Genomic DNA, 24,119 nt, shown 5'->3' with positions numbered 1-24,119 from the left:
CAGAGGCTGGGCACATGAGGGACACCAGGAGGGAGCAGATATGAAGGGGTTTGGGCGGTGGGGAGCAGGGACAGCACGGGTGAAGCAGGCAGTGAGGTGGTCAGGGGGAGCTGTGCTTGCTCACTGGGTGTGCGTTTGGGTGGGGGAATTAGTTCTGGATCTTTGCCCAAACGAACAACCCCCGTGGGCAGGCAGCAGGCAGGTGGAGGTGGCCCGCTCTGGACCCCCACCCTTCACAGGGGGATCTCCGTGTGCTGCCGCTGCAGGGGATGCTCAATGCCCGGTGTGGGGCAGCACCTGGGGGAGATCCACGGGTGGGGAAGGGGGGAACCCCGGGACACCCTCGGCCGTGCAAGGTGGGTGGAGGGAGGTGGGTGCTGCAGGGCTGCACATGGCGGGGGAGTCACCAGCGATGAGGACAAACTTTCCGCCCGTGCTGCCGGCGGGGACACCTCTAGGAGGTCTCCCGGTGCCGTGCCGGGCCGTGCCGGTGCTCGGCGCTGCCGTGCACCGAGGGAGGGGCGGACGAAGCGATTGGCCGCTCCGAAGCCGAGACCCGGCCCCGCCGGGCGGCTGCTACCGGTGACACTCGCCCGCCCGCGCCTCCCGGGGCGGCTGGTGCTGCCTGCGGCTCCGGGACCATGGACCGTCTCAGCGGTAAGGGGGGACGAGACGCGACGGGACCGGGACGGGCATCCCCTCTCCCCGCCGTGCAGCGTGCTCTGCCGCCTGGCCGCGGGGAGAGGGGATGCCCGTCCCGGTCCCGAGGGGCTGGGGATCGCGCATCCCTTCCCAACCGAGTGGGTGCAGCACAACGGATCGATGTGGGACCCTGCCCCCAGGATGCCTTTGCCCCCCACCAGCCCTGCGGCAGGGCCAGTTGGGACACAAACTGGTACCAGTTTCCCTTTGCTGGTCAGATGGGTGAAAAGCCAGCGGCTTGTAAACTAGTCTGTGGGATGTAAGCACTTATTAGGGGAAATTATGGTCGTAGAAAGGGAGGTGACTGGTGTTTCCAGATGGAGCTGATCCAATCCAGAGAGTTTTCCTAGCTGGGGAAGATGCCAGTGGTCTCGTAAAGCCATGGAGGGCCTGATCCCCACCCTGCTGGGAGGCGGCTGCATTCCCACATGTGTGCGATTCCTGCCTGCAGCTTGTGGCATCGGGCTCACGTAGCTGTTAGGCTTTGATCTGGGATATGAATAAACCTGCCAGGGCTTTGGGCCAGCTTTGCAGAGAAGGTCCTGGCTTTCTGCTGGGGCTGGCAGGTCCCTGGAGGGAGCAGAGGGAGGCTTTCAGGGGGATTGCTGCTTGCTGCTGCTGAACAGTGGCCTGGGGCTGCAGAGGAGGAGTAGGTGGTGACATGGTGTAGCACGGGGGTCCTGGCTCTTGATCAGTGCTTGGAGGTGCTACAGAAGCACCAGCCAAAAATGATAACAGGGCGGCCAAGGGCATCGCTCCGGCTCTGTGGGCTGGGACCAAGCTGAAGTCCCAGGGCGGCTGAGGCAGTGCTGCGTCTGCAGCTCTGGGTCAGCACCAGAAAGACCCGAGGGTCAAGAGTTCCCCTTCCCGATGTAAAAGGATGGGGTGGCGTTTCCGCAGTGGAAACACAGTTATGAGGAGTTTGACTCTTGGGCTGCAGCTCGCGGTGTCGGTGCTCGGAGAGCAGTGTCAGGGTCCAGCAGCCCGGGAGGGGATGGGGACGGTGACGGGGACAGCCTTCCCCCATGGCTGCGGCTCGCCCTGCCTGCCAGCCAGCCAGGGTGGCTTTGCCAGCTCTGAAGGAGGGTGCTGTTGCGGGAGGGGGAGTGTTGTCAAATGACATGTGATGCCAGAGCTGTCCTTCAAGGTCCCGGAGGACCTCACTGATGGGGAGAGGGGACAGCAGAGGGTCTCAGCTTCCCCGTTCTCTTGCTGTGTGAGCTGGTGGGAGGCTACCCTGTTTGCATCCCAGCCCACCCCAAAAATCAAACCTGGGACCTCACTGCAGCGAAGGGCAGGGGGTGCCCAGCACACTGCGGAAACCATCCTGGAGCATTGTGGAGACGGGCCTGGGCATGGTGCAGCCGCTCCATGGGCTGGCCCTGCCAGGGGAGAGTCACTCTGCTGTTTTATCCCCCTCGCTGGTGCCTGCTGGTGCGCAGCGTGCCTGCCTGCTTTGCTTTAAGTGCTTGTAATGAATCGCTGTTGGCATCTGGATGGCTCTTTGCTAATGTAAACCTCCTCCAGACCCTCCTGCTCACCACCCAGAGCCACTGGATCCCTTTGGGGGCTGCGGCTCGCGGAGGGAAGGTGTAGGGGTCTCGCCAGGCTCCCTTCCCTAGCGCAAGGGGTGTGGGGTCTGGTAGTGAGTAGGAGCTCTGTGCCCTGTTCCCAGCCTCTGCCTGGTCTCCAGCAGCCCCTTTCTTCACCTGGAGCTCCACTCAGGCCCTGTGTGTATCCTGACTTGCTCTTGCTTTATGATCTGCCAGCTTCATCGCTTTCCGTGCTCCAGCTGAGCCTGCTGCCCTCACTGGCAGGCTGAGCAGCACCCAGTGCGAGGCGAGGCTCTACACCAGCGGCTAACCAGGGGAATTGGTGCTGTGGGCTGTTTGCGGAGTTGTTTCAGGTTGTGATGATGGAGAAGTGCATGTGTGCATGATTTGGGAGGTGATCTGTGCCAGGAGCCTTTGCTCTAGCAGGGCTGTGCTCACACACGGCTTCTCCTCATTAGTGACTCTTCCCTGACCTTTTGTGCCACCAGAATTTAGGTCCTGCACCAAACTTATCTGGGGTCTAAATCCAGCAAAGCCGGCAGAGATGTGTCAGGGATAAACTTGGCTCCAGCTCGCCCACAGGAATGGGGAGGCCGCGGGGTTGGTGGGAGGGAGCCCGGATCATTCCTGACCTGCCGCCTGCAAGCTGGCAGCAGGAATCCCGCCCGCCCCGCACACGTAGCCCGGTGGAAGGGGGTGCGGAGTGGGTGAGAAACACAGATCGGGCCAGCTGTTAGCGCACCAGGCAAGTGCCGAGCTCTCCCCCGCATTGCAACCATTCCTTCCACTGGAAACTCAGCTGCCCGGGGCCACTGCCTGTTTATAGCTGGGGAGCATGCGGGGAAGGGGGCTGAGCCCACCACGGGCTGCCCCGGCCTCACCGTGCCAGGCAAAGTGGGGTGGGAGGGCAGCCCCAGGGATGCTGATGCAGAGCAGAGCAGGGAGGCACTGGAGTTATTTGCCCCTCTGTATCTTCCAATATCCTTCTGTGTGCAATGCTGCCCTTAACCGGGGGAAATGGGGCTTGCTGTAGGTACTGGATCCCTGTTGAAGCCCGCCTGGCTGCTCGGGAGGGGCACAGACCTGCCCTGCCATGCACATCACGGGTGCCTGCTGCAGCAGGGGCTGCTGGAGAGGGGAAGGAGCAGGCTGGTGCCCTCACTAACTGCTGCAGGGGTAGTGTCCTCCAGCCAGGGACCCTGGGGACTGTCCTATCTGCCTGGGCTGTCTGGTAAACCTGCCTCTTTCCCGCGTTTGCTCTTGACCTGGAAATGCTGTTTTCCGGTGCAAACGTGCTGAGCTGTGAGGCTGACATGCCCTTTGCTATGGAGCAGCGCTGAGCCCCGATGTGCCTGAAATCCCCTCGCCTGCAGCCGGCAGGCAGTCCTTATCCCAGGCCAGGAAAACTTTGTTTAACGTTTTGAAGAAGTTGTCTCATCCCAAACAGTGGGAAGGCTTTTCAGAGGACAAGGAGCGAAAACTGGGCTTGACTCAAGATTTGCCTGTTGTTCAGTAGCCAAATAACTTGCTGGGGACAGAAGATAACGACTTAGCAGAGTGGAGGCTTGAAGTGGTTTCTGGCATCCCAGACTCATGTCCTAACCCCTTAACCCTTCCCTACACTGGCTACTATTAGTCTGGCACAGCTAAAGCCCTCTCCTGAGGAACACACATCTCCTCCTGCATATAAGGAACCTTAAAATTAATGGCACAACTGTCACTCCTGCAAAATATCTATTAAATGTCACTCTTCCAGGGCAGCAGCAGGACAATTGGGTTGGAAACCTCCCAAGGAGCTCTGCATTGTCTCTGCCAGCCCTGCCTCACTGCCGTGCAAACAAGGGGCTGGCACCCCCTGCCAGGGCACCCATGGGATGAATACAGCAGGTCCTGCCACCCGCGGGGAGGGCACCCGCGCAGCCACCACCAGCCTGCTTTCATCACCCTGCAGCGCTAAAAGCGGCGGCATGCGGGGAGCTCAGGTCCTTCTGCAGACACTGCGCTGACTATCTGCAGCCTCCACAGCGGGAAAGGAGGAAAATAACTTCTTTGGCCCTCCTTCCCCCAGGCTCCCCCCACGGCACGGCTGCTGCAGCCCCTTCCCTTTTTGCTCCTGATATGCCTCCCATCGCATCAAAGGCAGGCTCTTTGGCAGGCAAGGGAAAACAGTGACATTTCGTAACAGTTTGGAACGAAAACAGATCTTGCTGCAAGGGGTTTCCATGCTCAAAATACTTTTTTTTTTTTTTTTTTGAAGTGGCTTTCATGTGCATGTGATCCTGGAAGTGATACGAGGGAGCTCTGGGAGATGCTGGTATGCTCTGATTGCTGGCAATTAGCAGGAGATGTGTAAGGAGGAACTTGAAGAATGGCTTTGGCTTTCTTCTTTTTTTTTTTAACATTAAAGCCACCCAGCTTGGTGATGGGGGAACAGCCCTTTTTTGGCTCCTTGTCCAGTGGGTTCAGCCTCCCATTTTATGTGGTCGCAGTGTCATCTTATGCTTTGGGAAACCAAGGTTGTAAAGGACAGAGCCAGGAATAGAAGTTATGCAGCAACAGGTTTGATAGCTGGCTTTTGTGTCCTGGAGTTAAAAGCAGATACGGTGAACCAGTCCCAGCACTGACGGAGCCATCGGCAATAACCAGAGCAGTCGCATCTTCCCCTGTGCTCAAGTGTTTCAGCTCTCCCGACGGGATAAACTGGCTTTCCTGCCTCTCCGCCCCTGCCCCGCAGGGGTTAAGCGGGTAGGAAATGCTGTCAGCCGGTGGCCTTGCCGCTGCACCTGATGCTCCCGGCAGAGCTGGGCAAGGGAAGGAAACGGAAGGGCTGTTCTCAGCTGAGAAAATACGCTTATCCTGCCTGCCGAGGGTCCTCCGGGGCAGCACGGCCCCAGCCTCAAAACGTAGAGAACCTCTGCCGTGCCCTACCTGCCCCGGCCTGGGAACATCGCTTTCCTGCAGGAACAGGGCTGGGGTGGCCACTGAGCAGGTCCCAATCCCCCCGCCGGGCAGGAGGGACTCGTGCCCAGCACAGCTCCCAAGCTCCTCCGCGTTGCCGGGGTCAGGGCAGGGATGCTAACACAGGGGGCTGGGTGCTGGGCGCTTGTCTCCCTCCCCCCAGCTCCACGGGGATATTTCCGACACAGGGGCTCTGTAGTTTCTCCTCCCACTGCCTCTGAAAAGAGGGGTCCGCATTGTGCAACGTGGCTGGAAGTGTTTGGGAAAGTGGAGCTGGCTGGTGGCTAATCCACTAGCTCCTTCCTGCAAATCCCATGCCCTCCATGCCCACACCCTGCTAGGTGAGGGTCCCGTACCCTCCTCTGCTTCCGAGGGTCCAGGCACAAGTGCCTCGTGTGACTCTTCCTCCTAGAAAGATGTGTCAGCCCTGCCGGCCTCCCCGCATCTCGCTCCTGCAGGTCGGGTATTGCATCCGAGATGTTTTGGATCTTGGCTTTGGGGAAGGGGGATGTATGGGGCACGGAGAGCAGCCTTTTGGGATACAGAGAGCTTTCCACCCCTATCAGTGGGGCTGGGGTGTCCATTTTGGAGATTTGGGGGCTGGAGGACCCACCCGGCCCTGGGTGGTAACGTGGCGGTGCCTGCCTGGGCGCAGGGCGGTGGGGAGGGCCGTCATCAGCACCGGGGTGCTGAGTCAGCAGGTTTCCCACCACGGTGCCTGCAATTAGCTGTAATTCCTGCTGTCCTGGAGGCTGAGGTTTGGTGGAGACGAAGGGCTACAGAAAGGTGAGAGCTTCAGGTCCCCCCAGCTCCAAGACAGCGGCAGGCAGGAAGGTGTGACCCGGGGAGGCTTCCCGATGCTCTGCCCACCATGGAGGGTGGTCACAGGGGTGGGCAAATGGCTGTGGCACCAGTCCCGGTGCCTCTCCTGGTGTCAGAGGGGAGCCCAGGCCAACCTGCTGCTCCCTGCACTGCGCAGTTTGTTTGGAAAAGGCTGACACCAAAATTTTGGTTGGAGAAAACACAGTTTATTCTGGGTTCTGACTAATCCTAACATCTCCCCTCTGCCTGAAGCTTGTTTTTTATACATTACTCAGCAGGTCTCACCCCTGCCTGACTATTCCTTTAAAGGGCATCTCAAACCTCTCTTTTTCATTCATTATTTAAACACGTTCTCCAGCCGGCAGCCTCTGAGCCCTGCTTCCCAGGCTGGCCCAGCGGAGCATCCTGCCATGCGCCCGCTGAGGCTGGCACCGAGTTTTGAAATGTAGCCTGGAAGTACTGAATCTGGCCCACGTGTATTTGCAGAGCTAATTGTGTTGACTGGGCTGAGCTGTGGCTGGAAACAACTTGTACCTGGGATTAGGAGCCCCCGGGGTTCAGGGGTCCGGGGCAGAGCAGGCAGGGGGAGGAGGCTGCCTATACCCTGCTTGGGGACACGAGCAGGGTCACTCAGCGATATCTCACCTGGGTGCTTTTATTTGCTCGACTTCTTGCTGTGCTCAGCAGTAAGAGAAGTTGATCCAGAAACCACCCCCTCCTCTGGGGTGGGGGCAGCTGCAGCCTCTTCGGGTTAGAGGGATAAAGTTTGCTTTTGGTGAGCTAAAGCAAACCACCACAGTCTTCTCCAGGAGGCAGAGAAAGGGCTGCTAAGCCGTCAGTGGAGGGGGAACGGCCCCTGCAGCCCCTGGAGAAGGAGTCCTGCTGCAGCACGGGGCACTGGAGGGTCGTTATCTGCCTGGGTCGCAGGAGATGTTTGTGGGTAATTTAATCAGCCTGTTAATTATTACTTGCACCACTTGTAAAGCTGCTTTGCTTCAATGCAAGCTGCTGCGAGGAAGGACATACCCTGCAGCTCAACAAGGGCTGCCCTGGGGGTTTCTTCCAGCAGCAATGCCAGTTCAGAGAGCCTCAGCCCCTGTGATGCCCCGTGGCTCTGTTGGGGGCTCCCTGGGACCCCTCCGTGAGTCACTGCCCAAGGGGACGGGGGGTGCCAAGCAGAGCACGCAGGGTGAGGGTGCTGCAGCCCTGGGGGAAGGCCACAGCTCTGGGCGTGCGGTTGCTGCTGCTGAGGGGGAGATTTTCCACCCGCAGCCGTGCTCTGAGTGTGGGCATTGCCAGGAAAGCCTTGACCCAGCTTGGGGCTTCAGCTGCAGAGCAGCACCCCTCCTGCTGGGCTGTGCTGCAAGGGGTGTGCTGCCAGCACGGGGCTGGGTGGGAAGGGAACCACCATGATCCCGTTGTTCTCCAGTTTCTCCTTTAATCCAGTTATATACAGAAGAGGCTTGACTGGCTCCACAGCAGTGAGCAATGGTTTCTGCAGTGTGTGAGCTGGCAGGGGTGTGAATGCGGGTGATAATCTTTGCCCTTTGCAAGCTCTGTCGGCCTGTAATTACACTTCTCTCTATTCAGGACTCCTGTTTTCTAGTTTAAGACTGTGGGGAGGATGTGAAACTGTCTCCCCTCCAGAAAAGAGTGCACTAGGATGGTGATGTTTGGAGTCTTCCTTCTGCATCCGATTCCCTTGTGCCTTGCTGGGTGCACTGGGCAGAGCACCAGCCCCAGGTGTGTGCCACAGCTCCTCTTGCTTATCTCCCCTTTTTGGGGGGTGGTGAGGACTCCGAGAAACCCCTTCTGTGCAGAGGGCCAGGGTGAAGCAGGAGGGCTTGGGGAGAGCCTGGCTGAGAGGGTGGCTTTGCCAGTCAGCCCCAGCTTGGACTTGCTGCTCAGCCGGTCTCTGCTGGGGTGGGCGAGCGGCTGGGAGCAAGGCCATGCGATAAGGCTTTCTGCAGAGCTATTTATACTGGGGAGACGAGCCGCTACTGGCAAAGGCACTGGGCCAGACGCAGGACCCTTCACACGAGCACTGCTGAAAGCGACTGAGCTGGCCCTGCCACTGGAGCTGTGCTAGGAAAGGAATGCCCCCCCGAGCTGCTGTCAGCGTTGGGGTGTGCGTCTGGAGCAGATGGGGCCACAGATGAAGGAGGCTCAGCAGGCACAGCCAGGGCAGCCTTCTTGCTGTTTAACCTCTCTGGTTGCTCATCTCCCCTTCTCCCAGGGCTGGAGTGGGACGGAGGGGCCCTGCAAACCCTGCAGGCTCCTTCGTGTAAGGAGAGAAGCCAGCGGGTGACTGCAGCGGGAGGGAGAGCTGGCGGGGGACCTTCTGCCCCCTCGAGCAAGCAGGTTTCACATTCATCTCCTGGGATCGATTTTCCAAGGTTATCAGCTAAGGGTATTAGTTACTGTAAGGTCGTGATGATGAGATCCCCAGGAGATGTGCGTCCCTGCCCTGCCTGCTGCAGCCTGGCTTGGCAGGGCACAGGGTATGCTGTGGGGATGCGGCAGGGAGGTGCTGGGAGTTTGGGGGACAAGTCAAAAGGTTCAAGCTCGCCTTGTGCTCCACAACGCTCAGGGATGCTGCAGCACCCGAGCTGAGAGCTGCTCAGGGAGCAGAGACAGCTGCCAGGGTCCCGGGGCTAACGGCAAGGGGGTTAATCACAGCGAGGGGCAGGAAGAGGCACCGGCTGGGGCAGTTGGAGAGCCGGGAGGGTGGAGGGCTCCTGGCCACGCAGGAGCCAGCCCCAAGCGCTCAGGCTCCTGCTGACATTGTTGCATGGCACTCCCCCCATCCAACCCACTCAAGGGGCTCTTGTTTCCAGGGAGGAGATGATTCATGTGCATCGAGTGGCCCCTTAGCAAATCTTCCACTGTTACGGGATGTTGTCAGAGCTCAAGTGTGATCATTAATGGTTGGCTTTTCTCTAAAAACCCTCAGGGCTGGAGCATGCCAAGTTGCTTCTTAGCTGTACAGACAACCTCGCTGGGAGGAGGAGGTACTTTCCAGGCTGGTGTTCCTGGCCCCACCTGCCCATCCAAGTCATCCCAGTTTGCCCCACACCCAGCTGGTGATGGCTGGCCGGGAAGCTGAGCCTGGCTGGCAGGGATACCCTGCTCGCCCTTGCCACCTCCCAGGGGCTGAGCGCTGCCCTTCTCCTGCCTGCTTGGCAGGGTGCTCCTCCTGCCCGCACCGGAGGAGCGGTGGCCGCAGGCAGGGTGCAGGCAGGCAGCAGTCTGTCCTCATGTCTTCTGCACAAAGGAACAATTCTGGGAGCGCCACGTCGCCCCCGCCAAGTCACTTCCTCGCCGGCTGCGTGCCTGCCTCCTCCCCATCAGAAAGAAACCTCCTTGGGAACTGGAATGGGAACAGGAACTGCCCTGGGAGCTCAGCAGACAGCTCAGGAGGCCATGGCCTTCCTCAAGGAGCAGCGGCGGGGGAAAGCTGGCCCGCCAGGGTGGGAAGCAGCGTGCTGGGGCTGGAGGGGGCTCTCAACACCCACTTTGGGCATCACCCCTCTGGTGATGCCTGCAGCTCATGCTGGGGCAGGAGGAGACTGGGGACAGGCAGTGAGGTATGGAGGCACGTCCCAGTGCCCGGATGTCTCTTGCAGGTAGTTCAACATCAGCCTGTGGAGAGGGCAGAGCGGTTTGCGTGCTGCAAGCAACTCTTCCGGCAGCGCTGGGTCTGTTTGTCCCACAGGGTAGGTGACCTCCCTGCAGGGCTCCTCCTGGGGCTGGGGCATCTCTGCCGCTGTCACTGGGTACTGGGGTAGCCCCCAGCTGTGCCCCCTTCCCTGGCCCACACCCCACCTATTTATGGCATCCCAGGAGCTATAAACGTTTGTTTACTGCCGGTGGCAGCTCTAAGCAGCCCTGCACAGGCAGGCAGAGCGTGCCAGGGCCCTGCCCGCGCCAACAGGAAGGATTTATTTTTGCTTGGTTTTTATTTTAGCTACAAACAATGGCCGTTACTCCCAGCATCTGATTTCCCCCCGGCCCCCTCACTCCCAGCCTTCACCTGGTGTGGGAGGAAGCGTGGCGGGGGCAGGCAGAGGACGGGGGTCCCCGTGCACCTCCCACTGCAGCAGCCTCGCAGCATTACGGTGCTGTGAAACAGCATTTCCCCTCCCCGGGGCTCTCTTTCAGGCTGCAGACCGGCTTTGCTTGGGGTGACAACTCCACGTGCATTGTCTTATCTCTCCCCCTGCAAAACCTGGGTCTGTACACCAGGAAACTCCTGCTTTGGCTTGGCCGGAGCCTCTTCCTCCTCTTCCTCTTCCTCCTCGCTGCAGGTTGCTGTAGCAAGACCTGATTTTTGCTCCTGTGACGGAGCAGAGGCCGGGGAGGGGGAGATGAGCTCTGCAGCTGCAGGCTGTGCCTGGACCTTTATCTCCGCATTGTGGAAGCGGGTCCCTGAGCAGGGTAGCGCTCGCAGGGTCTAAAATTAGAGCTGGCCTGGGTGCAGGGTGGAGAGAGGTGGTGGGGTGCTGGAGGGGATGCAGCTCCTCTGCCAGCATCGTGCTTGGTGCTGCTTCTAGGGCAGGCTTTAGCAGCAGAGGAAATACTGCCCCATTGTCCTGAACAGCAGCAGCATCCTGGTGCTGGTCCCTCGGCTCACCCTGTCCCAGCAAAGCTGCCCTGGGTCCCCCCAGCCCATCCAGCCCGAGTTAGTTAATGCTAAAGCCATCTGCTGCCACGGCTCCTGGCCTTCCCAGGCTGAGAGACCTCGCTGACATCTCCCATCCTGCCACAGCAGTGGGACAGGCAGCAAACATGGAGAGGAATGAGTTTCTGGGAGGGGAGGCTGGCGTCACTCCCTGTCCTGGGATGTCTGTATCCAAAGCCCGAGCACAACGAAGCAGTGCAATCCCACAGTATTTCAGTTGCAAGAGAAGCCCCAGAAGAAAGCAGCAGGTGGGAGACATTTGTCAGCACCAGAGGCAGACGCGAGGCTGGAGGTGTCCCGCGAGCGAGGCAGTGGCTCGGCGGGTGGGGGACGCAAGGTCCCTTTTTGGTTGCGTCACCTGCTCAGCGCCTGTGGCCACTCTGACATTGTGCCGCCTTCCCCCAGGAGCCCTTTGATGTCCTGCCACCACCTCTGTCCCTGGGCTCCACGGTTTCATGCCGCGGTTGCACCGACACCAGCACCCACCCTCGGCACACGAGCCCGGTCCCCTGCCCACCGCGGCGATGGGTGCGGATGCCAGCTGGTGCGGGGTCTGTGCTCACTCCGGGCGGCTATTGCAGAAGTAACGTGCCGGTCCTTGCTCGCCAGGTGACCTTGGGTCAGTCACATCAGCCCCTGCTGCCCTCCACACAGCAACCCTGGAGCAATCTCCCCTTGCTTCCTGCAGCCACCCCATTAACCTTATTTAGGCTGGAAGCCTAACGAGCATAGGAAATTAATTCCTTCCCTTCCTCCGCTCCCCCAGGCAGAGGCTTGGCTCAGAAGGCCATGCGCCCTCCTGGGATCACAGGCCTCTTTGACTGCCACCCCCTCATCCCCCCCCCTTGTATTTTGGAGGATGTTTAACAAGGGAGACGGAGGGGACAGCTCAGCTGGGGGGAAACAAAGGCGCCTTCAGTGCTCGCCCCGCGCCGTGGTTCGTGCGCCCCGGCGCAGAGCTGGCGCTCGGGGCGTTGCTGATGAGCTCACCCGCCTGCCATGCCGGGCGACAAACCTCGCTTATCAGCTACTCTTGTTTCTTGTGCGCAGCGGGGTCTCCTTGCCCGCCTCGCCATGCACGCCGCCTGCTTTGTCACTATTAATAGAAACCCGCTTGCCCTTTTGCCCTCGGCTGGTCCGAAGCCTTGACACAGGAGCTGGTGGCTGTGATGGGAGATGTCCTACGTGTGGCAGGGGATGGGGATGCTGGTAAGCACCATGGCCTAGGCTTCGCTGTGCTACGGGAAACTGATGCAGGGAATGTGCATGGTCCCCATCTCCTCCGTGGGAGCTCATGGCCAGCTGAGAGCCTGCTGAGCTGGGGCGGCAGGAAGATGGGTGTCTCCCTAGATGCTTGCAGGTGCTGGGTGGACAGGGGAGCATCTTGCTTTTTGTCCCAGCTGCTTCCTTGTTAGTCCCCTGCCCTGCCAAGCCCTGCAGGGGAGGATGTCTCACCTGGCCTGGAGACCACCACCGCATCGCTGAGCAGGAGCCTGCTCCCATCCTGCCTGTGCAGCACACTGCAAACATCCCAGGGAGGATCTGCTCCTCTTCCCTCCTTTCCTGCCTCTGCAGAGGGGCAAGGAGAGGGCCATGGGAGCCGAGTGCTTACCCTCGCTCATCACATGCATGAGGCTCTCAAGTGGCTGGAGCAGATCCCCACCTCAGGAGGTGCATGCTGGAGGGATGCAGCGAGCGGAGCATCAGCAGGACCTGTGTCCTGTATCTGCCTGTCTGCTGTGGGGTGTTTTTCCAGTTCAAGGAGCAGGAGCCCCGCTTCCCCTGTGGTTGTCCTCTCCTTCCCCCAGATGCTGCCAGCTCCCCAGGCTTGCTTGCTCATTCTGGAGCTGTGCTGAGGCTTCTCCCCCTGCCTGGGGGCTACCTGTCCTGGTTTGGCCTGCCCACGGGAGATGGGCACTGGCAAAGCTGCTCTTGCCGAAAGGGCTGAGGCTGCTGTTTAGCTTGGCGCTGAGGAGGGAGGAGGAAGCAGAAGGTCTGTGGAGATAGAAGCCCATTGACCGGGGCGGCAGGAAGAGACTTGTGAGCCGCATCCTGCCTCATGTCCTGGGGAGGCGGCAATTTGGGGCCGGGCACGCTGTCTCCTTGCCCAGGGGCTCATCTTGGCCGGGTGCTGATCTGCATCAACCCAATCGTGTTGGGCTCCCCTTCAGCCGAAAACGTTTGAAACAGCAGTTGGTTTTACCACGCTGTCCCTGCTTTGGGCAGCAGTGCCAGCCTCCTTCCCACTACTCCCGGGAGACTCTCTCCCTGCTCCGGTCTGTGGCTCACAGGGGTGGAAGCTGGGCACCCAAAATCCTGGGTCAAACCTGTAGCAGCCCAGTTTTTGATGGGTGTTGGGCAGAGTGGATGTGGTGTTTGGATAGGGCCCAGCAGAAGCTCGTTAAAGAACATGAGTAACGAGGATTCCATCAGCTGCAGCAGCACAGCATCCTGCCCTTCCCCTGGGAAATATGCCCCATGCCAGCCCTCGCTGCTGCCCAGCTCTGCTCTGCCGGGGCCCTTCCCATGGCAGAGCCTGGAAGGGCAGCAGTGGGGATGGGTACAGTCTGGGCAGGGTGTCCCCGATGCTCCATGCTGCCAGGGCACGTGCTATCTCCTCCTTGCAAGCCATCCCCATCAGTCAGCAAATCCAAGCTGCCTCTGCGGTCACCTTTGGCCTCTCCTCTGGTCCCTGGAGACCCAAAGCCAGCTGCATGCCGCCCCAGCTGCACTGCGATGACTTTCGGTTGCTGCCAAGAGAAGGGATCCTGCTCACACTTGCACTGGAAGAAACAGCAGCTTTTTTTCCCGCCTCTGTAGCCTCCAGAGCTGCAGGTTTGCTGGTGTCCCTGAGCTTGGCCTCTCCAATGCAGGCCATCTCCCGCAGGTGCCAGACCCTGCAGGAGCTACCCTGGATGCCAGTGGAGCTGGGCAGGTGCGTGGTCCTGGGTAAAACGGGAGCTTGGCTTTGGATCCAGCTCAGTTTTGTCTTATCCTGCTCGAGGACATAAGGTACAGGAAGAGATCTGGGATGAGGATGTTGGTGCACATGCAGAATTGGGGGTGTGGGAGCTCATGAGAGATTTGGAGTCCAGAGCTCACCTTGTTCAAATCCTCCCTGTCCTTCCCATTCCTGGCCAACACATTTTCCCAAAGCTGTTGCTCAGCTGCTGCCAGCACCGTACACACTGCTTTCAGTGATGTATGTTTTTGTAGCCCTGCTCTGATATGCAAACACCCAAGAGTTTTCTGGAGCCTTGCTGCACGGGTAACCCCATCGCTGCAGCGTGCTTTTGCTTCATAAAAACTAACCCACGAATCACCACATCAAAAAGAAGACCCACACTTTCATGTGTTGTGCCTGTAATGGTGATTTGCGGCAAATTCTCTTTTCCTGCTTTTTGCTGGGCTCTCCCTGTCTCCCTTGCCTGGTTCTGTCTGCTGGGCTGATGCTGTGTTCAGGTGCAACAGCAGCTCAGGAGTTGGCAGGTACTGGGATCCCACAGACTGGAAAGCAGCCGAGCGGTGGCTTCTGGTGTGGTTCCTCTTTGCCAAGATTTCAGCTGCTCTGACCCTCTTGGCCACCTCTGGGGCCATGTGTGTTGGACCGAGGCTCAGCTAACACAGAGCCGGGTGGGGAGAGCCCCTCCTGTGCTGCAGTCCCCGTCCTCTCCCTGGGCACCTTTCAGGAGCCTGTGTGGGGCAGGGACTGTCCCTGGGAGCAGTGACTCCATGCCTGGAGGGAAGAGTGGAGTGGCCTTGGAGCAGTGTGGATGAGCTGGGATGATACAGGGGAGGAGTGACAGCAGGGCAGAGGAGCTGCTGTTGGTGAGTGTAGGGAGGAAGGCTCTAGCCTGTGTATGGGAACCCTGTGGAGGTGGCACTGGGCTGCGAGGTCATGGGTGGTCTGAGCACAGCAGGGGAATATGAATGTCCCCCAGGACAGGCGAGGGGTGGGAGGACATCTCCCTGGGTGGCATTGCCAGGTGGCTCTGGAGATGGCATTTGGGTTTCCTCTCCTTCCTTCCTTCCCTCTGCCACCACCCAGCGCCCGTCACAGCGAGGGGGCACCAGCAGCCACGATACACTGTCGGGCAGACAGAGGTGTAGTTTTATCTGCACGGAAAAATATGTGTGCTGAGCCCTTTGATAGCGGTCCAGTAGCCCTGCAGAGCTGGTGTTTCCGTTCGCGGGCTCAGCAGGCTGCATCCTGGCGTCTGCGTGCAGGTAGAAGAGCTTGTGCATGGAAGGACCATGTGTGCACTTAGCAAACACCGCCTGAACTGTGCTGGGTGAGCTGGGAAAGACCCCTGTCCTGGGGTCTTCCACACGTTCCAGCCCCTTCTGCCTTGTCTTAACCCCAACACCACCCTGGCTGACGGGCTTTTTCCTGCTCCCCCCAGTGCTGGATCAGCTCCTGCCAGAGCTCAGTGTCTTGCTCAAGCTGCTGGACCACGAGTACCTGAGTGCCACCACGCAGGAGAAGAAGCTGGCTGTCTCCACCATCCTGCAGAAGCTGCAGCCGCCCACAGGTCTGTGGCCCACTCCTGCGGTGCCCAGTGGCTGTCCCCAGGGGCAGTGGGTGTCCCCAGCAGCTGCCCCGGGGTGTCCTGGCCAAAACCCCAGCAGGGCAGGGAAAAGCTTCTGCAGGGCAGGAATGAGCTGCCTCTGTGCCCAGCGCCCAGCACCTGCTCAGCCCCCTCGGGCACTTTGCTCCCCGCTCTCGCTTCCCAGCTTCTCCTTGCCCCAGGCGCAGGGGCTGGCATCAGCCCTGCCGTGGCTGCAGGGGGGGCTGCTCCCTGTGGAAACGCCGCCTTTGCAGAGGTCTTCCTGCCACCGGTTTCTGCTGAGCGCAGGGGTTTCCACGGGAAGGCCAGGAGGGCCATGCACCTGGGGCTTCACAGCCTTCCCCCCTTCCTGCCCTCCTGGGGGGGGGCAGCAGCATCCCTGGGGGCTCCTCCACTCCCCAGGCACCTGCTCTGGAGGAGTGTCCCCTGGCATGGTGGGGTGAGCTGGCCTGTGTCCTTGGGTTGGTGTTTGCGGGGAGGAGGGGTGCCGGTGCTCGCCCCGGCCACCCTGCCCACCCCCAGGCTGAGAGCATCCCCCTCGCTCCCAGGGAAGGACATGGACTACATGTACGTCAACACGGCATCCCTGAGCAATGGCACCAGCTTCGTGGAGTCTCTCTTTGAGGAGTTTGGTATGTGTGGCCAACCTGGAGTGATGTGCTGGGGGTCATGCTGGGTGGGTCATGCTGGCCCTGGGGTCCCCACTGACAGCAGGGGCTCTTGGGGTAGGGGGGCCCTGGGCAAGGAGCATGAAAGCTGTATTCTGTGTCCAGGGTGGACATCATCACCCTGGGCGCTTGCTCCCGCTCCCCCATAGCTGTTTGGGGGCTGGCCACGGTGAGTCCACACACCAGCTGTGTTTACCAGCGATGCCTGTCTCCCAGCACCTTCCCAGTGAAGGGCCATGAGTGCTTGCCTTGGGGGTCCCTGGAGGGCATGGCTGGGGATTCCTGCTCCCTTCACCCTCTCCGCTTACCCCTGGGCAGACTGTGACCTGCGGGATCTCCAGGACATGCAGGAGGAGGAGGGGGACACCAGCGATGGCGTTGGCTTGGAGCTGGCGAGGAGCCAGACAGCAAAAACTGTAAGTCCCTGAATGCCCACCTACGAGGTCTGCTCTGCACCCACACGGGGAAGTGGCGGTGGCCGGGGCTGGGACCCCTTCGTGTCCCTTGGCACCGCAGTAGCTGCTAGGACTCATGTCTCTCTCCGCTGCCTGGCTAATGCCGGTGGTGTTTCTGCTGTAGGTTCCTGTGGACTCTGCTCCGCCGCTGCCCACCACTCCCCCGCCTGAGGATTACTATGAGGAAGCCCTGCCCCTGGGCCCTGGCAAGGCCCCCGAGTACATCACCTCTCGCAGTAAGTCCTGCTCCACGCCGGGGTGGCAGGAGGGTGGGGAGAGCCCCGCAAGCTGCCCGCTGCATCCCCCTGCCTGCCTGCCCACCTGGCAAAGCAGGCAGCCCTCAGCGGGCATGATGGCTCATCCTGGGGAAGGAAACATGGCTGCTCCCACCAGCATCGCTCCTGTTGCACTCCCTTCCCATCCTACTGTGCTGTTATTGCAAGGAACTGTTTGCTTCAGCTTGACTGGGAAGGGGGTGATGGGGAGAGGTCGGAGCCGCAGGGGGACCGATGCTGAGATGCCCTGAGAGGGTGTGCTTTGCTCTGCCCCAGCTCGCAGGCTTGCTGCTCAGAGCATCCTTGGGGGGAAAACGGGTGTAGCACCCCCAGCTGCCCTCTGCTTCCTCTGCAGACAGCTCCAGCCCCCCCAACTCCATCGAGGATGGCTATTATGAGGATGCAGACAGCAACTACCCCATCACCAGGATGAACGGGGAGCAAAAAAACTCCTGTAGGTATCTGAGTGACCTCGCCGGGTGGGGAAGAGCTTCGGCAAGGTCCAGCCCCGAGATGGGAGCTTGAGTGCTGGGCAGGGGGCCGGTGGGGTTGAGGCTGGAGGACCTCTCATATGTCAGAGGCTGCTGGGCAAAAAGCAAGGAGCACGGAGTGCTGTTTGTCATGCAAGCCAGAGCCCTCATGCTGCGGAAGGGATGTAATCAGTGCCGTGTCTGTCACCAGCATGGGGAAGGGGTGTCCCTGCCTACGCAGCTCTTGCGCCCTGCATGAGCTGCCTCTGCCATGGCAGAGGAGGGCTGAGGCAGGGACACCACTGCAGAGCGCTGCTCCTCCATGCCCTGCGTGGGAGGTGTGGGGCAGAGGGCCAGCACGTGATCCCCTGTTGCAGGGAGAAGGTTTAATCCAGGCTTTCAAAGTTTGAGCCTTGCAAAGAAATAAGCCAGCCCAGGGGTTTGGATAGATGCACCTGGGACTGGCGTTTGGCCCACGAGCATCCTGCCTGGTTTGGAAGGGAAATGGAGATGGCTGGGGTCAAAACACCGCTGTTTTCAGAGGATGATATGGAGTCCATCCATCCCGGCACCCAGCCCAGGCTCTGTGCTGGAGCCCGCCAGGCACGGAGGGCCCTGGCAGTGTGCAAGCGTGCCCAGCAGGCAGGGCCCCGGGGTGCCATTCGGTGTGACTCGCCTGCTTCCTTCCAGACAATGACTCCGATGCGATGAGCAGCTCTTACGAGTCGTATGACGAGGAGGAGGAGGAGGGGAAGGGCCAGCAGCTGACACACCAGTGGCCGTCGGAGGAAGCCTCCATGAACCTGGTGAAGGATTGCAGGATTTGTGCTTTCCTGTTGCGCAAGAAGCGCTTTGGACAGTGGGCCAAGCAGCTCACCATCATACGGGACAGCAAACTGCTGGTGAGCCCAGAGCTGGTGGGGGACAGAAACCTGTTGGTGGGTTCTGAGGGTGGTTGGGTCCAAGCTGAAGAAAAATAGCACTATCCAAGCCAAGACCCTGCCCCAAGGCTGCCACTGCCCTGCAGCACATGCAGAGGCTGCACTGACTTCCCTTGCAAGCGAACGGAGGGCTCCCCTTTTTTGGGACCCAATGGAGTGAGAGGGCACCCTGCAGCCCGCCGCCACCAAGGCTGTTGCAAAGGCCGAGCCACCTCCATCTGTGCCACCTGTGAGGGACCCTGAGAGGGACCCCAGCTCTGCCCGGCACGGCAGCGGGACAGGCAGGTTTCAGCTGAGCCCTGAGCAGTTCCCTTTGCTTCCCCTAGTGCTACAAAAGCTCCAAGGACCGGCAGCCACACGTGGAGGTGCCCCTGGGCACCTGCAACGTCATCTACGTCCCCAAGGATGGGCGGCGCAAGAAGCACGAGCTGCGGTTCTCGCTGCCGGGGGCCGAGGCACTGGTGCTGGCCGTGCAGAGCAAGGAGCAGGCTGAGGAGTGGCTGAAGGTACCGCAGCTGCCCACCGCATCGCCTGGGGGGCCGCAGACTCTCCTTGGCATCCTCTCTGGCTGAAGCAGGGAGGGGGCTGTCCTGGGAAAGGTCTTGCCCCGCTGGAAGGGGAAGGGGGCTTTGCTCCTGTCTCTTATCAGCTGGGGGGGGCTGGCCAGCCGCTTCCCAGGGCCTGGGCGTCTCCGGTGCTGATAGCCCCTGCGGGGTGGGGATGTTTGCTCTCCCCCTCCTCTTCCCCATGGCCCTTTCCTGCCTTTGTTCAGGGGCGGGAGGCGGGGGCCGCAGGGAAGGGGCCGTGGGTGGGAATGGAGCCTCCATGCACACCACAAACCCAGCTGTTACCCCAAATGTGGGAGAACAGGGTTATTTTACGCGGCCGGGGCAAGCCACACTGTGCCTGCCTGTAAAACAGGGGGACATGAGGTGTCCTGTGCTGGCAGGATGACTGTGCGGCTTGGTACCCAAGTCCCTCACCTCTGAGATTTCCAAAATCTCTGACAAAATCTGCAAAATTGGTTGCAGTTTTGAAGGGGCCAAGGTGTGTGCAATCCCCCAGGCAAGCCGGGCTTGTGCCTCGAACAGGGCTTGCTGTCCTGTCCTGCAGAGACCAGGACCTCTCTCCCCGTGCTTCAGCCCAGCTCTGGCGGCGAGATGGGAGAGTGCTGAGCCAGGGAACGTAGCCCTGGCCCTCGGGTCCATTTTGAGTGGCTGCTGGGGGCTGTCTCCGCAGGTGATAAAGGAAGCCAGCGGTCTGGCAGCGGGCGGGATGGAAGCCCCCACCTCCCCAGTGATGCCGTGCAAGATGGACCTGGATAAGGTGATGGTTTCTAACCCCCCTGCCAAGGTGCTGTGTGGGGCTGCTGCGGCCGAGCCTGGGGAACGTGAGGCTGGGGGAGCACTGAGCTCCTGGTGCTGCACAAGGAGTCCTTCCCATCCTCGCAGCAGCTCTGTGGGGCTTATGGGGCTCCCCGCTGCTGGGGAAGGGGAACGGGGCTCCCCTGGCACCAGGGGACATCCCAGCCCTGCGCAGCAAGGACAAACGGCCGATAGTGGCCATTGCTGGGGGCTGCGCAGGGGGACGCTGCTGACAGGGTGCCTGCTCCACTCCCCCCACAGCGGCTGTCACAGGAGAAGCACACCTCCGACTCAGACAGCGTGGCGACGGGAGAGATCGGCTCCCCGGCAGCCCGCAGAGAGCCCGGTGAGCCCGGTACGGCCCCTGCCCCCAGCCAGGCGGGCTGTCCCCCGGGTCGGGGGGACCAGCTGTGTGCACCACAGCTGGGGAGCATCCTCTCCCTGCGAGGGGGGATGCCATGACATGCGCCAGGGGCACACAGCTACCCTGTCCTCCTCCCAGGGAAAGGCAAAAAGAGCGGCTTGGCTGACCTGAAGGGCTCGATGAGCCGGGCAGCAGGGAAGAAGATCACCAGGATCATCAGCTTCTCCAAGAAGAAGCCTTCCCCCGAGGACATGCAGACCTCCTCCACTGAGGAGGACATCCCCTGCTGCGGTTCGTGTGGGCTGGGGACAGAGACAGGGCTCGGCTCGCACGGGGTCGGGAGCGGTGGGGAGCTGTCATCCTTCCCCCCAGCCTGGCTGTATAGGGGGCAGATGGGGGTAAGGGGGTGGTGGGGTGGGGGCAAGCTCACCGAGCTGCTGGAGGGCTGTGACACTGCCTCAGGCTACGAAATGGTGCCCAGTCTCAGCTCTGCAAATTCCCATGGTGTGTGGGGAAGGGGCAAGGGGACACCTGTGTCCTATAAAACAGGCTCGGATGACTGTGTGGCACTAAGCTGGCACCTCACCTGGGCCCAGGGTGTCCCAGCTGGCTCTCTGTGGGGAAACTGAGGCACAGAAGGACCAAACGAGTAGGGAGCCATGCTGTAATCTCTGGGCAGCCATGTCTCATTAAAGCCTGCCCGAGGTCTGGCCGAGCAGGTGCTGAGACCCTTCCCTCGGCCCTGCCACCCCCCAGGCTACCTCAGCGTCCTGGTTAACCAGTGCTGGAAGGAGCGCTGGTGTCGCCTGAAGGGCAACACCCTCTACTTCCACAAGGACCGCACTGACCTGCGGACCCACGTGAACGCCATCGTCCTCCGAGGCTGCGAGGTGGTCCCGGGGCTCGGCCCCAAACACCCCTTCGCCTTCCGCATCCTTCGCAATGGGCAGGAGGTGGCCGCGCTGGAGGTGAGCACGCAGTGGGGTGGGCAGGGTGCGCCGGTCCCGTGAGGAGGGGGTTGCCAAGCTGGGGGAGCATCTCCTGTGATGATCAACACTTGCAGTGTTGATGCAAGCAGTGCCTTGTTTTCCTCTCCCCTGCATGTTAAGAAAGCCCAGGGCATCACTTGGGTGAGCCGGGGGCAGCCGTGCAGGCATTTGCAGGCTGGAGGCAGGGAGGAGGCTGGCAGGGCTGAAGCAGGCAGGTTGCAGGGGGTGGCTGGGGGTTTGGGACTGGGACCTCCTGCATGTGCCCGTGTGCTTTCTCTTGGACCCTCCTAAGTCTTCCACACACACTTCGTATCGGAGGGCTCTTCTCCACAGCGGGGCTTTGCGTTGGGAGGCAGGACCGAGTGTGAGGGGCTGGGAGCTAGGCAGGCACCCCAGTCCTTTCTCTCTCCTGCAGGCAAGCTGCTCTGAAGACCTGGGCCGCTGGCTGGGTCTCCTCTTGGTGGAGACAGGCTCACAGACGGCACCAGAGGCTTTGCACTACGACTACGTGGACGTGGAGACGATTGCCAACATAGTGACGGCTGTGAGGCACTCCTACCTGTAAGGCTGTCCTCCTGCTGTGCCGCGGGCTGGGAAGGGGCTGTGCTGCGGGCAGAGTGTTGGGCTGGGGGCGGCGATCCTCAGCCCTGTGTGCTCCCTAGAAAAGGCACGGGCTGGGACACGGTTTGTGCTGTGATCTCAGGGAGAGCCAGCATCCCAGGGGTTGGTGGTTCCCGAAGCAGGGCACTTCCCCTCGGGCAGGATGGAAAGTGGAAGGTGTTTCATCAACGCTGATGAAGGACTTAAGGGATATGCATGGTAGGGTAGGGTGCAGTAGGGTAGGGTAGAGTGTTCATGAGTGAAGCTGGGGGAGAAATGCAGGAAGCCCTGTGAGATGGAGGGGCTCACTGAGGGGCTGGCAAGGGTGTCCTGGCAAGGAAGACCCCATCCCTCGTCCTGCAGGTGGGCCAGCTCCTCCCAGGATCACCGGCCAGACTCCTCCCGTGTGGTGTACGATGACGTCCCCTATGAGAAGGTTCAGGTGAGTGTGGCTCCGTGGCTCACCCTCTCCCACCGCTGTGGCCGGGCTACAGAAGATGCCCTGGGGAGCCTTGGCCAGGCCGCGACGGCCCCGCGGGTGTTTCAGCACACTCTCCCTCCTGTCCCCACTGCAGGCCGAGGAGGAGCCGGGGCGGCCGGCAGGAGCCCAGGTGAAGCGCCATGCCTCCTCCTGCAGCGAGAAGTCGCGGCGGGTGGACCCGCAAGTGAAAGTGAAGAGGCACGCGTCGAGTGAGTGGGGGCCCTCAGCTGCAAACCTCCGCGGGGGGACCCTGGCCAGTCCGGGAGGATGCTGTTTCCCCAAAGGGGCCTGCAGCCAGGCTGGGGCTGGCCGGCTCTGGCACACGGGTGATGGGTTGTGCTGCGCCAGCTCAGCTGGACCGCGGGTGGCACCAGTGCAGCCGGGGCCAGAGCCTTCATGACAGGCTCTCCTTGTGCATGCAGATGCTAACCAGTACAGGTATGGGAAGAACCGGGCCGAGGAGGACGCCAGGCGATTTCTGACAGAGAAGGAGAAGCTGGAGAAGGAGAAAGCATCAATCCGCAGCGAGCTAGTGTTGCTGCGGAAAGAGAAGCGAGAGCTGCGGGAAGCCATGAAGGGCAGCACGGGTAGGTTGGTGCCATCCGAGCACTGCGGCTGTGGCTGCTCGAAGGCACTCAAGTGCAGGGGGAAGGCTGCAGAGCTGGGGTGGGATGGGGACGCTGGGCTGGCGGTGGCATTGTGGCCGTGAGCTGGGCTGGCTGCCCCATCTAGCGTCCCTGTCCAGGAGGATAGGTGGCTTCTCCATCCCTATGGCCTCATCCCCGGGCTGGGTGTGCTTGTGCAAGCAGGGACGAAGCTGCAGGACCTGGAGCAGCAGGTGGTGGTGCTGGAGGAGCAGTGCCGGCAGAAGGAGGAGCGCCGCGTGGACCTGGAGCTCAAGCTGACCGAAGTGAAGGAGCAGCTGAAGCAGTCGCTGGCGGGAGGGCCGGCCCTGGGGCTGGCTGTGACCAGCAAGGCTGAGAATGGGGTACGCATCCCTTCTTCCTCGCTCTCGTGGCTCCAGCTTCCCCCAGCAATGGTGCTTGGGGTGGCGGGGGGAGTAGCACGTGGGGAAGAAGGGACATCCCTGCTGCTTTGTCCCATTGTGGACAGAGGTGGGAAGCAAAGCATCAATTACGTTTGGCCACGTCAGTTTTGACCCCATGACAATTTGTGCCTTTTTTTTTCCCTGGCTGTCCTTGCTCCGTGGATCTCCTAAATCCTCCTCCTTCTTTCTCACCCTTTTCCACAGGAAGCTACAAACAAGCCAAATGGGAGCCCCCCTGAGCACTTGGTCCCCGTTAACTGTGCAGCTGAACTGAGGAAAAGAAGTCCCTCCATCCTCCCTGCCAACAAGGGAAATGTGCTGCGGAAGGCCAAGGTCCTGCTTCGCTTCCCCTCTCCTCCCCGGCCCCACAGGAAATCTCAGCCTTTGTCCTGTCCCCCTTCCTTGACCATAAAATTTGGGGACCAGAGATGCTCCCTACCCCAAAAGCAGGGGGTACTGCCAGGGTCCCCTGCAGCCAGGCTGGCCCAGCTTAGCAGCACTCACTGCTGGCGTGAGCCCAGCTTGCAGGGAGATTTCAAAGGTGCAGGGCTGGGTAGGCAGGGGGGAGAGTGACGGGGGCAGCAGTGACCCCAGGCTTTGAAGATGCTAGGGTGGTCCGAAGCCCCCAGTAGGGAGGGCTGCCCTCGAAGGACTCAGCGCTCACTTCTCCAGCGATGTCCCCTCATACCCCACTTTTTTTCCTTTCTGTGCAGGAATGGGAAAAGAAGCAGACTTAAGCTGGGCTGCAGGAACGCCTGCTGAGCCCCCGCCGGACACTGGGGCTCACGGAGGAGCTACAAGCCCCCTTTCTCCGAGGCGCCGGGAGGGTGCTGGGAAGGCATGCAGGGAGAGATGCCCTCCCATGCCCCACCACTGCGGCACCATCTGCCTCGTGGGCAACACTATAAACCATGGGGAAGGGGGCGGGAGGGGGATTTGGGAGGCGGGTGGGGAAGGGGAGTCCTTCGTGGATCAGGGTCACATACTACTGGGAAACCCATCTCTGGGGGAAGCCTCCCGCCGGGCTGGGAGTTTGACACAAGGTGTGTGTGCCCATGGTGGTGCATAAGGAAGGAGGGGAGAGCCCAGGGGCTGGCAGTCGGCGCTGCCGGGCAGGCGCTCCGATTTATCAGGATCAGTGTGTGCCACCCTGGGGACGCTGGAGGCCAGGCTAACGCTT

The 24,119-nt window shown here is 60.9% G+C and overlaps 1 protein-coding gene across 1 annotated transcript; it reads left to right on the top strand.

Moving 5' to 3' along the window:
• Positions 1-641: 641 nt before the first annotated feature.
• On the top strand, positions 642-23,849 carry AFAP1L1 (actin filament associated protein 1 like 1). Its single transcript, XM_050905603.1, has 19 exons — positions 642-657; positions 15,120-15,248; positions 15,833-15,916; positions 16,271-16,368; positions 16,532-16,643; positions 17,038-17,136; positions 17,843-18,054; positions 18,420-18,599; positions 19,333-19,419; positions 19,719-19,803; positions 19,960-20,112; positions 20,578-20,789; positions 21,226-21,371; positions 21,774-21,852; positions 21,986-22,100; positions 22,314-22,478; positions 22,701-22,879; positions 23,144-23,272; positions 23,653-23,849. Exons 1-19 carry the CDS (start codon positions 642-644, stop codon positions 23,674-23,676), a joined length of 2,304 nt encoding a protein of 767 aa, XP_050761560.1. The 3' UTR covers positions 23,677-23,849.
• Positions 23,850-24,119: the final 270 nt, after the last annotated feature.

The sequence above is a fragment of the Gymnogyps californianus genome, chromosome 14 (assembly GCF_018139145.2).
Source record: "Gymnogyps californianus isolate 813 chromosome 14, ASM1813914v2, whole genome shotgun sequence".
In the NCBI taxonomy this organism is placed as follows: domain Eukaryota; kingdom Metazoa; phylum Chordata; class Aves; order Accipitriformes; family Cathartidae; genus Gymnogyps; species Gymnogyps californianus.
The sequence above is the reverse complement of the archived record's forward strand: the minus strand, read 5'-3'. Positions and strand labels throughout refer to the sequence as shown.

What these genes read in the sequence shown, in the direction of transcription:
- AFAP1L1 (XM_050905603.1), top strand. An exon ending in CGAGTACATCACCTCTCGCA is followed by an intron (nt 16,644 to 17,037) that starts GTAAGTCCTGCT and finishes CTTCCTCTGCAG; the next exon opens with ACAGCTCCAGCCCCCCCAAC. An exon ending in GCTGTGAGGCACTCCTACCT is followed by an intron (nt 21,372 to 21,773) that starts GTAAGGCTGTCC and finishes CTCGTCCTGCAG; the next exon opens with GTGGGCCAGCTCCTCCCAGG.